Consider the following 11,986-nt stretch of genomic DNA (forward strand, 5'->3'; position numbering starts at 1 on the left):
ATATAAAAGCTGTTTAATTAATATTACAATGTATACAAATTATTTAACAAAAATAATAACTTATAGAAAAATTTGTATAAACTTAATTTGTGAGCAGCTATCATTTTAACGCTTGAAATATTTTTAAATATTTTAAATACTGAAATGCAACCCTGTAATGAACACACTTCCAGTGTCATTTGAATTTCCAACAAAAAATATCAATGGAAATTATTGCGTTACTACCGGAATAATATTAATATAGTTGGCTGATGTTTATATAGAATTGTTTGTTTTTTAAATGATTGATATTGGTATAAAAATTGTTTTTTTTTTGAATTACTATTGTAAGGATCAAATTATATTTTGTAAAAAATCTTTTAACACAAATTAAAATGGATGGGGTGTCGTTATATTACAGGAGCTTTAGACAGCAACATCATATTTATGAGCCTCCTAGAAGGAAGATGAGCAGTGAAAGTCATCGTAGAATGTCTGCCGTAAGTCTAACACCAACGAAACAACAGGAAAACACAATTCAACTAACTGGTAAATATTAAAACCACGCCCACATAATTTTTATTGATAAATATATGTATATCTCTTTGTTATTTGTCAATATTTTTTTCATTTAGAACGTTTCTCTGAACAAATGTCACAACTCTGCATGAACGATGATTATTCGGATGTAACTTTTATTGTTGAAAATGAAAAAATACCCGCACATAGAGTTATACTTGCCGCGAGGACAGAATATTTTCGGGCGATGCTTTATGGTGGATTGAGCGAGTCCAGTCAGAGTGAAATAGAACTAAAAATCCCTTTAGCCGCTTTTAAAGTATTACTAAAATATATTTACTCTGGCCACATGCCGCTCTCACAGATGGACGAAGAAACCATTTTGGACATACTCGGCTTAGCAAATCAATACGGATTTACGGAGTTGGAATATGCCATTTCAGATTTCTTAAGGCGTCATTTGTCGCTCTTTAACGCTTGTGCGATATTGGATGCGGCGCGATTGTATAATTTAGACAAACTGACAGAAGTGGTTTTGCAATTCATGGACCGAAATGCAGAAGAAATTATAAAATGTGAATCTTTCAAATCTTTATCAAAGGTAATTGTTAATTAATAATAATATTTACTAATTGATCTTATGGCTTTAACCATTCCAATGTCTTATGGAGAAATCTATCTAGTTTTTTGTGAGTCTCAAGTCTCAACTGCTTTTGGAAAGGATTAAAGTGTCGTAAATTTAAATAGCAGTCATGTCTATTCTTGCGTGCATTTTAATTAATTATAATAGCGAATGAACATGTCTATATCATATTTATTATATTATATCTATCCAACATTATATTACTTTTACTTTCCTAATATACTGATTATGTATTTTATTTTGCAGGAAGCGCTGCAGGAGATGCTGGTGCGCGACTCATTTTTTGTACCTGAAGTTAATATATTTCAAGCAGTATCAAAGTGGTGCGAACATAACACGAACGTTAACTTCGAGGTTAATACACAATTTTGATATACATATACATGTAAATATATTATTTTGCAATATTTTTCAGTCTGTGGTTTCATTGGTACGCTTACCGTTGATGAATTTGGAACAGTTATTACATGTTGTGCGCCCGACAGGTATCCTTCCAGCCGAGAAATTGCTTGATGCCATTGACGAGCAAGCAACGTCTAAATGTTTGCCATATCGTGCTGCGTTATGGCCAGAAGAGAATGTCGCTACAGATAAATTTCATTCACGTACTATACAGGGAGAGTGCCGAATGGCTTTATTAGACGGTGATTCCGTTAGCTACGATATGGAGAAAGGCTATACGCGTCATTGTATCACCGAAAACAATGAACATAATATTACTGTAGAGTTAGGCACAATATGCATTATTAACCATGTAAAGATGTTGCTTTGGGATCGTGACAATCGTGCCTACTCCTATTATATAGAGGTTTCCGTTAACCAAAACCACTGGGAACGTGTCATTGACTACTCACACTATCTCTGTCGATCTTGGCAATTTTTATATTTTAAAGAACGTCCAGTACGCTACATACGCATTGTAGGCACTTTAAATACTTTAAACAAGGTAATATTTTAAGCTAATGCAACTAAATGTATATGCATTGTTTAATTAAATATAATATAAATATGTTATTTACTATGTAAAATATTTATGCTTTGTGCAAATATAATAAACTTGTTTCTATTTTAGGTGTTCCATCTTGTGACTTTGGAGGCTTATTACACAGCTTTTATACCTAAAATAGTTGGAGATGTTGTTGCACCTACAGCAAATGTGGCTACTATTGAAATGAGTGCTATTGTCATCGATGGAGTCAGTCGCGCTCGTAATGCACTGATCAATGGTGATTACACAAATTATGATTGGGATTCCGGCTATACTTGCCATCAGTTAGGTAGCGGAGATATACTTGTTAGACTCGGTAAATTTATTTATTTAATTTTTTTTTTTACAAAAGAAAAAATAAAAGAATTATAAATAATTTAGGCCAACCATATCATATTGGAACCATGCGTCTCTTGCTGTGGGACTGTGATGATAGATTTTATAGTTTCTATATTGAAACGTCTGTGAATCAAAAAGATTGGGAAATGGTAGTTGACAAGCGCAGTGAATTAGCGAAGTCTTGGCAGAATTTTTCTTTTAGACCAAGACCTGTGGCTTTCATCAAAATTGTTGGCACTCACAACACTGCAAATGAGGTAAATATAAGAATTATATTATTTTGTTGCAATAAATATATAAGGACTTAAATTATTTGAGGTGAAGAATTTAAGGATTTGACTCCATAAATTTCAATTATAGTATAATGTATACAATACATATTTTACATTATATATATTTGTATGTGTTTTATATGAGAGACTATAATTCCATATAATAATATAATTGCCATATAATTTTTGAATGAAGTTTCTCTTTCTAAACTTATCAGTCGCTGTGTCTTCTGAAAGAACACAGTATCGTCCCGTTTTCTGGATTTAATTGCGACGGCCGTAGCGTGATCATCTTGAATATACAAAGTAATAGCACTTTGAGTTTAGTGAATATTTTCTTCAAAAATTTGGAAATAAGGTCCAGCACCTTTAATATGATTGACAGGAGAGATTAAGCAAGTGCGGCCCAGAAACAAGTACGGTCGACGGAATCCAAAATGTGTCCATAAAATGCTAATGCACTGATGATAATAGCTTAATTGTGGGAAATGAAGATAAATAGTAACTGTGTAAATATTTTCCGTATCATTAAAATTTCCCAGTGTTACTGTTGTAAAAACGTATTCTACGGGACTCTGCGGGATTGAATAAATTTATGGACTTAAAGATATTCCCGAACCTGAAGAAATTCGCGGATCTAGTAGTTCCTGTTTGCTGGTTATTTCCAAAAATAAAAAAATTGAGAAAAATGGGCAATTTGGAACAGATAAATAGTCACAAAGCTGTGAAACTAACACCTCCGAGGTTGGAAACTATTTCAGATACTGGAATTATCGGTTTTAAGAATGAAAAGAAATTAATAAAAATCATTTAAAAGAAAGAGAATTCATACGGATTGATGTAGTTATGAAATTAAAAGCTTATTAGCTACTTTCTCTTTTATAACCAACTAAGCGATTAGGTACGCCCCGACGTATACGTATTGTTATATGTGCACACACACACACACACACACACACAGACGATACCTCATTCATTCAATTCAATCATTTGAAAATGCGGAGAGTTTCGATTCATAAAAATTAATTCAAGATTTAAAGAAACTTGTTTAAAATGCTGGAAAATGAAGGAGAATACCAAAAGGTTATATTTACTATTGAACGAGGAAACTACTCTAGTAAGTCACGGCGGAAATATCCTTGCAAAGAATAGTACTGGCATGCCAGTTGCATCATGCAAACAGTTGTTGAAATCTTATTACATTGAGCAATTTTATACAAGTTGGGAATTTTCAACCATGTGTAGACATCTGTAAATATTCTGGTCCCGTTTGATTAAGAAAAAATTAACGATATCATTGGGATGCGTTATAAGGATATTACTCTTATAGTAGTTTTATTAACGGGTATCCCAAGTTTAGAGAACCGTGCTAAAAGATTGAATCCTCTTTAATTTTATCTGTCGCAGTTGTTTCTCACATATGTTTTGACGCTGCCTAGTGCATTTCCAACCACGATTAACTGGGGGTTAGGGTCTCCCTTTTAGGAAGATCTTAGGCAGTTTTAAGAACTTTCTTTTACGAACATTTAATGCTTCGTTAGAGATACAAAGTGGTTTGTCAACCCTTGGTTTGTTTTATGCTAGCACAATAAGTCTAAGTGGATCGCCAGGAACGATAGTATAACCACACTAAAATAACTTGGCATGGAGTGAGATAGAAGATTAACGTGAAAAGAACACATAAAAGTAAATAGAAATTAAACTGAATTATAAAAAAATTTACGGGTTATGTTTAATAGCTAAATTTAGTGTTTGTGATAAAATTATTTTACATAATTACATTATAGCACTAGTCTGGATGTATGGAATACAGCTTTGGAACAGTGTTAGTTCCTTATAATGTAAAAATGCTCTAACGATTACAACTTGAAAATGCTTAAAGCTGTTTTTTTTTATGATACTTTGAAATATCTTTGAAGATTGAGACAACTACATAAAACTACTGGCTGCGTTTGCTTCTAACAACGGCCGTGTCTACGTCCCAGATCATTTGACACCTACCAAAACGCCTTCAGAAGTAGGTCCCAGCAGTTGACAACAACAATAACTAGCTGTGTTTCTATTGGACGATATGGAGAATGTTCTAACAACGGCCGTGTCTACGTCCCAAATCCACTCGTTGCCAGCGATGACCAAGTGCCATTCGACACCTCCCAAAAGGGCTTCAGAAGCAGGTCCCAGCAGTTGACAACAACAATAACTAGCTGGACGACATGGACAATGTTCAAAGAATTTCTTTAGAAAGTACATATCCTAGCTCCTCTATTTAAACAATAATAAACTCCAATATTTCTTTATAATTTTTTTCTTTTTCATTTTTTCATTTGCTGTGAAAGTTTATTAACAAATTCACTTGCTGTCTTGTATTATGTGTTATAATGAAATCATAAACCAGCTGTAGAACAATTAAAATAATTAATTATAGTAACAAATAAAATAATAAGTTATTTTTAATTGTTAAATAAATAAAAATTTATTTAGAAATTATTTATATAAATACTTATTATTTATATATTCAATATATATTCAGAAATATTCATTATATATTCAGAATATATTCACTTTAAATAAATAATTATTTGTCATTCACTTATTAATTTAAATAATTAAAGCTTATTGTTGAAATTTCAAAGGGAAAAATATTAATTCATAATTTTATCTATCTTTAAAGATTTTCCATTGCGTTCATCTGGAATGTCCTTCGCAAGATCAAAATTTTTTGCAAATTGAGAAAGAAAAAGAAAAGATTCGTCTGAGCCAAGATGACAGAAATAAATCGGTGGATAATTCCAGTTCACAACAAGTCAGTACTCAAAATGAAGGAAATTCAAGTCGGGTTGCGGAGGAAATCCTAATCCCGCTTTGAGTGTAAACTTTGTATTTTCGAATATTTTACAATTAAGACAACAAACTATACCAAATCTTAAAAATGTCCAAAAATCAAATTTTAAATATTTTTTATGTACCTAATGGTTTTTATAATTATGTGTCTAACAGTAATTAATTTATTCATAAGATTGAATCCAAAAGCAATATTTCGAAAATTTTATGTGTAACTTTTACTGACAACCATGAAAATATATCCAAAAAATGAAAGATAATTTTATTCAGTGTCAAACGTAATAATATAATAAATTTATAATATAAAATTTTTATAAAGTAAGTCGTTCTATTATGTATTAAATATTTTTTAAACTATTGAAATTTTTATTGATATGTCTTTTATTTTGTATTTATTAAATTTAATTAATTTTAAAACAAAATAATTATAAAACATCAATAAGTGTTAAAGTTGCTACAATGAACATCGAAAAAAAAGACGAACCAATACTGTAATTAAATAAATAATATTAGTGCTTTATTTATACCGAATGTAATAAGGTTGGAAAGTTAACTAGCAGTAATTGCTATATGGCACACAACTCCATTCAACGAACTTAAGAAATCGTCGCACTCTTATAATAGGAAAATCATAAAATGACATCAAACGAACTCGTTGATTTTACGAGCGATCGAGTTTACGTCCCGAAACCTACTCACTTTTCTCTATGATCAAGTGCCGGTTATCCTCTTTAACATATACTTAAAAATTAGATCTGCTTCCAGAGTTTCCAGAAGAGTTGCAACAATAATACCAACTCAATATTTATTACCGAAAAATAAAGAAGTAATAATTAAAAATCGCTATCCGATTAAATAGATTAGAATATAAATACTGATATTTTCATATAAAGCCTAGCACTAAGATATATACCACTTTCGCACCAAATAGGCCGTCGATTTCAAAACTTTGTAGAAACATTTTTTATAATTAATTTTATATTCAATTTTTCGTGCAAAATGGATATTAGGACTAGGAAAGTACACCAATAGAAAACAAGTCTATTATTATACATAAAGGATAGAGCACTGAAATTATTTGCGAAAACTGACAGACTTACCAACACCGTGTTATTAAATCTCATATTAGGACTAGGTAAGTACACCAAGAGAAGAAAAGTCTATTATTATATATAAAGGATAGAGCCCTGAAATTATTTGCAAAAACTGACAGACTTACCAACACCGCGTCATCAAATCCCAGAATGGTTACAGGCTCCTCGGGGAGGTATGCAGATCTGAGGTCAGTTATTGCTTAGTCTGATGAAGTGATAAACAATAATGCAGTCAAGGCGCAAAGAGGGGTTTTGAAGAAACCTCGCAGTTAATAGAAAGTAAAAGTGCTCAGGTGCACTGACTCAACTATCCTCAATATGTGTAAAATAGACATTTCCAATAAATTTAAAGTAATGATATGAAATACATGTATTAAGTACATGCTTTATGTCATAAACTAGTATATTAACAGTATTGTATTCATATATGACATCACTGAATCAGTCTTCGGTCTGAGACATACGAAACCAATCGATGCTTTTGACAATTAAAAGCCATACGATTTATGTCAAGAATTCCAACACATCCTGATAATTGGTTTACAGGTTGAAGTGCTGTTGAAAAATAATGTTGACACCAAGCAGTGACTTCATAATCGTTATGGAGACTTATCACCAAGAAAATGAACTATTATTGACTAATATGCTGAATTTAAACGCGGCCGTAGAAATTAAAATTTTGCTGAATAACTCCCTGTTATATCTGTATAATTTAGATATTTATTTATTCAAAAAACTCCAAGTTATTATTATTTCACAAGTTCAAAATAACTGACAGAATTAAAATATTAATTCTTCTTTATCTGTCATCTGTCATCTTGGCAGAGTTGCCAACACCTCCCCTTTTGAGATTAAATCTCCAATGCGGTGATTCTAGGGTCTATAACGGTCAATAGGATGTCTAGTACGCCTTGGTCGGGTATACGGAACAACTGTCTCATTGTGCTTCTCAGTTTGAGGGATTGCAATCTCGGTTACCTCGTTGAAAGATTGATCTGGAGTCGAAACCATGTTGTTGTTAGTTATTTCGACCACATCTTTAGGTGTTGTTTCGTAGAGGCCAAATGCATCAACTAAACACTTTTCGTTGGCGATATCTTCGGAAGTACATATTTTTAAAGATAACTCATTTTCTTGATCTTTACGGTCACGAATTTGGTTGGCATGTGCACGAATAAGTTTGCCATTTTGTAAGCGAACATTATAAATGACGTTACCTATGCGTTCGATTATTTTTCCTTTTGTCCATTCAAAGTGTTTGTTTTTAAATATATTGACATAAACGAGCTCTTGTTTTTCGTAATTCTTTGGCTTTGCACCGTGCCTTTTGTCAAACTGCGCTTTCATTTTGAGTTGTGTATTGCACTTATTTTTAAACTTGGCATTTGGGTCTGGTAAAGACACCAGCGTTGGTTTAATTAAGTCAAGTTTAATACGGATATTTCTTTTTAGTAAAACTTCAGCTGGCGATTTACTGTCCTCATTTTGCTTATTCGGAGTTGATCGGTAAACTTGTAGAAATGTTTGAAGATTTTCAGCAGTTACCCCCTTCCCATTTAACTTTTTGAGTGCTCGCTTTAAAGTATCCACAAACCTTTCAGCTTGTCCATTTGACATGGGATAGTACGGACTGCTTCGTATATGACTAATGCCGTTTTACGCTAAAAACTGTTGAAATTGGTGACTCACAAATTGAGTACCATTGTCTGAAACTATTGTCTTCGGTAACCCAAATCTAGCGAAAATTTCTTTCAAGCTGGAAATTGTTTGAGTTGCTGTTATAGATTTTGTTTGTATAATTTCTGGCCATTTTGAGAACGCATCGATTACGACCAAATAGTAGTATGAATCTATTGGTCCTGCATAATCAATATGGAGCCGTTCCCAAGAATCAGAAGGTTTTGGCCAAGGATGTAAAGTTGTTTTTGTGGGCATTTTAGCTGCTGCGGCACAATTTGAACAACTTTTCACCATTGCTTCAATATCGTAATCGATATTTGACCAATAAACGTAGTTCCGCGCGATGGCTTTAGTACGACCTATGCCTTGATGACCTCGGTGAATTTCTTTAAGAATGCGCTTTCGGAAAATTTGAGGTATAATAATGCGTTGTCCGAACATTAAACATCCGTCAACTATACATATGTCGTTTTTTCGGTTAAAGTAAGCTTTTAACTCACTGTTGTTGCAGTTTGATGGCCATCCTTCAGTTACATATTCGAGAATTTTAGCTAAAACCTTGTCCTTAGCTGTTTCGTAAGTAATCATCTTGCTGGTAAGCAGCAGCTTATCAAGTGAGTTATGTAAAATTTGTTTACTTTCAATTTCAAACTCTACTGCAGCGATGACATAGTTTTCTGAAGGATTGATTGTGTTATGTATGAGTCGTGATAAAACGTCTGCATACCCAAAACTGTTAGTTGAAATAAACTTTAATTCGAAGTCGTATGCAATCAGTTTAATTGCCCAACGTTGAAGTCTATTTGCTTGATGCACCTTAATTCCAGTTTTATCACCAAATATAACTAGAAGAGGCTTATGATCTGTTTGAAGTTTGAATCTTCTCCCAAAAACCATTCTGTGAAATTTCGTAACCGCAAGAGCTTCTTTTTCTATTTGGCTATATTGTTTTTTTGTGGGCGTTAGTGATCTGGACGCATGACATATTACTTTCATTGAACCGTTGTCAGCTTCATGAAAAATGCAAGCTCCGAGCCCATAGTTAGATGCATCTGCAGCGACTACTATGTTTTTCAGTGGATCGTAATGCACTAATAATAACTCTGATGACAAAATTTGCTTGAAACCATCCAAACAGCGTTGATGAAGTTCCGTCCATTGCCACTGCTTGTTGTTTTGAAGTAGTTCGTCTAATGGTCCTCGGTATTTGCGCATATGATTTATGAATTTTCCATAAAAATTGATAGCACCTAAGAGTGATCTAAGTTCGGATTGATTGGTTGGCGCAGGCATTGTCTTGATTGCTTCAATGTTTTTTGGATCTGGGCGAACTCGAGAAGTAAAGTTTTGTGGCTGTGAATAATACTAACTATATTTTGCGTTCGCATGGCCATCTGTTGCCAAAAGACAAACAGCCGGTAGCAGATATAAATGACAACTACGTTAACGTTTTTTTGGTTTATGTATTATCATTGTTGTGTGAAGGAATAAAGAGAGAAGTTATAACTGAAATGTTAGGGGTATCCTTGCTGCTAAAACCCGTGAGTGGTTTTTGAGTAGTTTAAGCAGAAGAAATTGTAGAAAATCAAAATAGGTGTCTGAAGGTCGCAGTCGGAAGATAAAAAATAAAGCAACAAATAAGGTTCTGACATATCTGATGTGTTACTTATTATTTTTATTAACAATCCGTTTGTTTGAGCAAAGACCATCCAGATCATCGTTAAAAAAAGAAACAGAAAAATTACTTTATTTGGCTGACATCAAACTAGAGTCGAGTTGAATCCAACAAGTGGACTCAATTTTCTTTAATCATTCAGTGATCATACCGGATTTTGTGACTGCAAAACTACATTTGCGGAATGCATTGCTTTTATTTTTAACGAAGAAATAAAAGCAATTGAATATCATCGTTTGGTGGTAGAAACATATGGAGAATACGATCGTTCGATGAAAACATATGACAGATGGTTTCGACAATTTAAAAATGGTGATTTATATGTGAAAGACAGTAAGCTCTCTGGTAGACCACAAGAGAGTGAAAAATCGTGACGAAAAATTGATTTGTTTTGAAAACTCGAAGCGAAAAAAAACGAGCTTTTCACCTGGTAAAGCTAGTCTTTCAAAATTAAGGCTGAATAACTTTGACAAAAGACCACGCTTTGTATTTGGAGGGACTAGAGCGGTATTGTGTATTATGATCTACTGAAAGCCGGCGAAATAGTTAATGCACAACGTTATCGCCAACAAATGTGTACTGAAGAAAGAAAGGTGTGTCTAAAGAAGGGAACCTATATATACTAGAGATGAATATTAGTTCCATAATCGCAGGTTCAAAACTATGCACTTTTTATGTGTGTTTATCATTATTTCTCTTTAAAATTTGTGTGTATGGTTGATACCACTGTTAATTATAAGTTTTAATTAATAAAGTTATTAAATTTTACTTTGAAATGTAATAAAAATATTTTAGTTCTTTTTATTCCTAAATTAATTTTCCTCCAATCTACTAAATGTATCTTTCTCTGCCATCAAAATTGTGAATATAATTTTTTTTATTTTCTTCTTTTCATACATTCTATTTCACATGTAACTTTTTGACATGATTTAGGTTAATCTAGATAATTTAATATACCTGCCCATACTTAACCATCAAAATAGATATGAAATGGAAGTGTGGAGGAAGGAGGAAGGAACACCTTAAACGCTTTGTTTATCTGCCATTGTTTAAACATGAGTGCACACACATATGCCAGCTACGAGTACTAAAATCTTCCTTCATTATTAACCTGCCAAAATGTATCTTCATCCTTTGTACTATTTTCCTTTGATTTTTTGTTGGTTTATCTGCTCGGAATGCTACTGAACTGCAGATGCTTGATTTCTAACTGAGTTGTTAGAACGTGATAAATCCGTTGCGCTTAAGGGAGTTTAAGGCGCCAAGCACAACTTTCACTGGCACACAATCTGAACGCGTTCGCATTTCCAATTCAAAGTTCATCCATTTTGTATATAACCGAGCCACTTTGTGCCCAAAGGCTGCTGCCAAAGTTTATTAACAGACGTTGAACTTTTACCGTTTATTAACGCCTTGACGAGGTGAAAATATTTGGCAACACTGGTTAGAGTTTTTTTTTTTTGCGTTTCATGGCAGGAAATTGTTTGTGTAAAAAAAATTTATAAAATTTTAACTTCAAATTAAATAATGAAGACTCACATTATCTAGATTAGGTTAAGGGAGTAACTGGTACGATGCGGTATATTATCGGAATGGAAGTTAAATAGTATAGTATATATACTTATATATACACGTATATAGAGAATTTGGTATACTCTCTGCGATTTTAGCACATAATTGATATAATTTTCGAGGTTACATCCTACGATTTTGAAGGGATCTGCAAGTATGTCTAGAAGATACAAAACAGTGTATATTAAAGGATCGTGATGAAACCACGGTTTTGAGGAGTGAATCGCACAATTTTGAAGGGACCAATAACTATTTCTAGCAGATACAAAACAATACATATTGTGACGAAACCACGATTTTGAGGAGAAAGAGGTCCAAATGAAAAAAAACGGGGTTGTGTTGCATTAATGGATGGAAAAATGGGAAAAATGGAAATTAAGATTT

The 11,986-nt window shown here is 32.9% G+C and overlaps 3 protein-coding genes across 3 annotated transcripts; 1 reads left to right on the plus strand and 2 right to left on the minus strand.

The window, feature by feature from the left end:
* The first annotated feature begins 332 nt into the window (after window positions 1-332).
* Window positions 333-5,937, plus strand: LOC119669260 (BTB/POZ domain-containing protein 9). The gene is made up of 7 exons (XM_038079088.1): window positions 333-528; window positions 615-1,099; window positions 1,388-1,495; window positions 1,557-2,087; window positions 2,214-2,445; window positions 2,511-2,725; window positions 5,412-5,937. Exons 1-7 carry the CDS (start codon window positions 375-377, stop codon window positions 5,604-5,606), a joined length of 1,920 nt encoding a protein of 639 aa, XP_037935016.1. The 5' UTR covers window positions 333-374; the 3' UTR covers window positions 5,607-5,937.
* Window positions 5,938-7,548: 1,611 nt separating this feature from the next.
* Window positions 7,549-8,292, minus strand: LOC119666407 (uncharacterized protein K02A2.6-like). The gene has a single exon (XM_038075686.1). It carries the CDS (start codon window positions 8,290-8,292, stop codon window positions 7,549-7,551), a length of 744 nt encoding a protein of 247 aa, XP_037931614.1.
* Window positions 8,293-8,331: 39 nt separating this feature from the next.
* Window positions 8,332-9,648, minus strand: LOC119666408 (uncharacterized protein K02A2.6-like). The gene has a single exon (XM_038075687.1). It carries the CDS (start codon window positions 9,646-9,648, stop codon window positions 8,332-8,334), a length of 1,317 nt encoding a protein of 438 aa, XP_037931615.1.
* Between the last annotated feature and the right edge of the window lie 2,338 nt (window positions 9,649-11,986).

The sequence above is a fragment of the Teleopsis dalmanni genome, chromosome 1, assembly GCF_002237135.1.
Source record: "Teleopsis dalmanni isolate 2A chromosome 1, ASM223713v2, whole genome shotgun sequence".
NCBI lineage: Eukaryota > Metazoa > Arthropoda > Insecta > Diptera > Diopsidae > Teleopsis > Teleopsis dalmanni.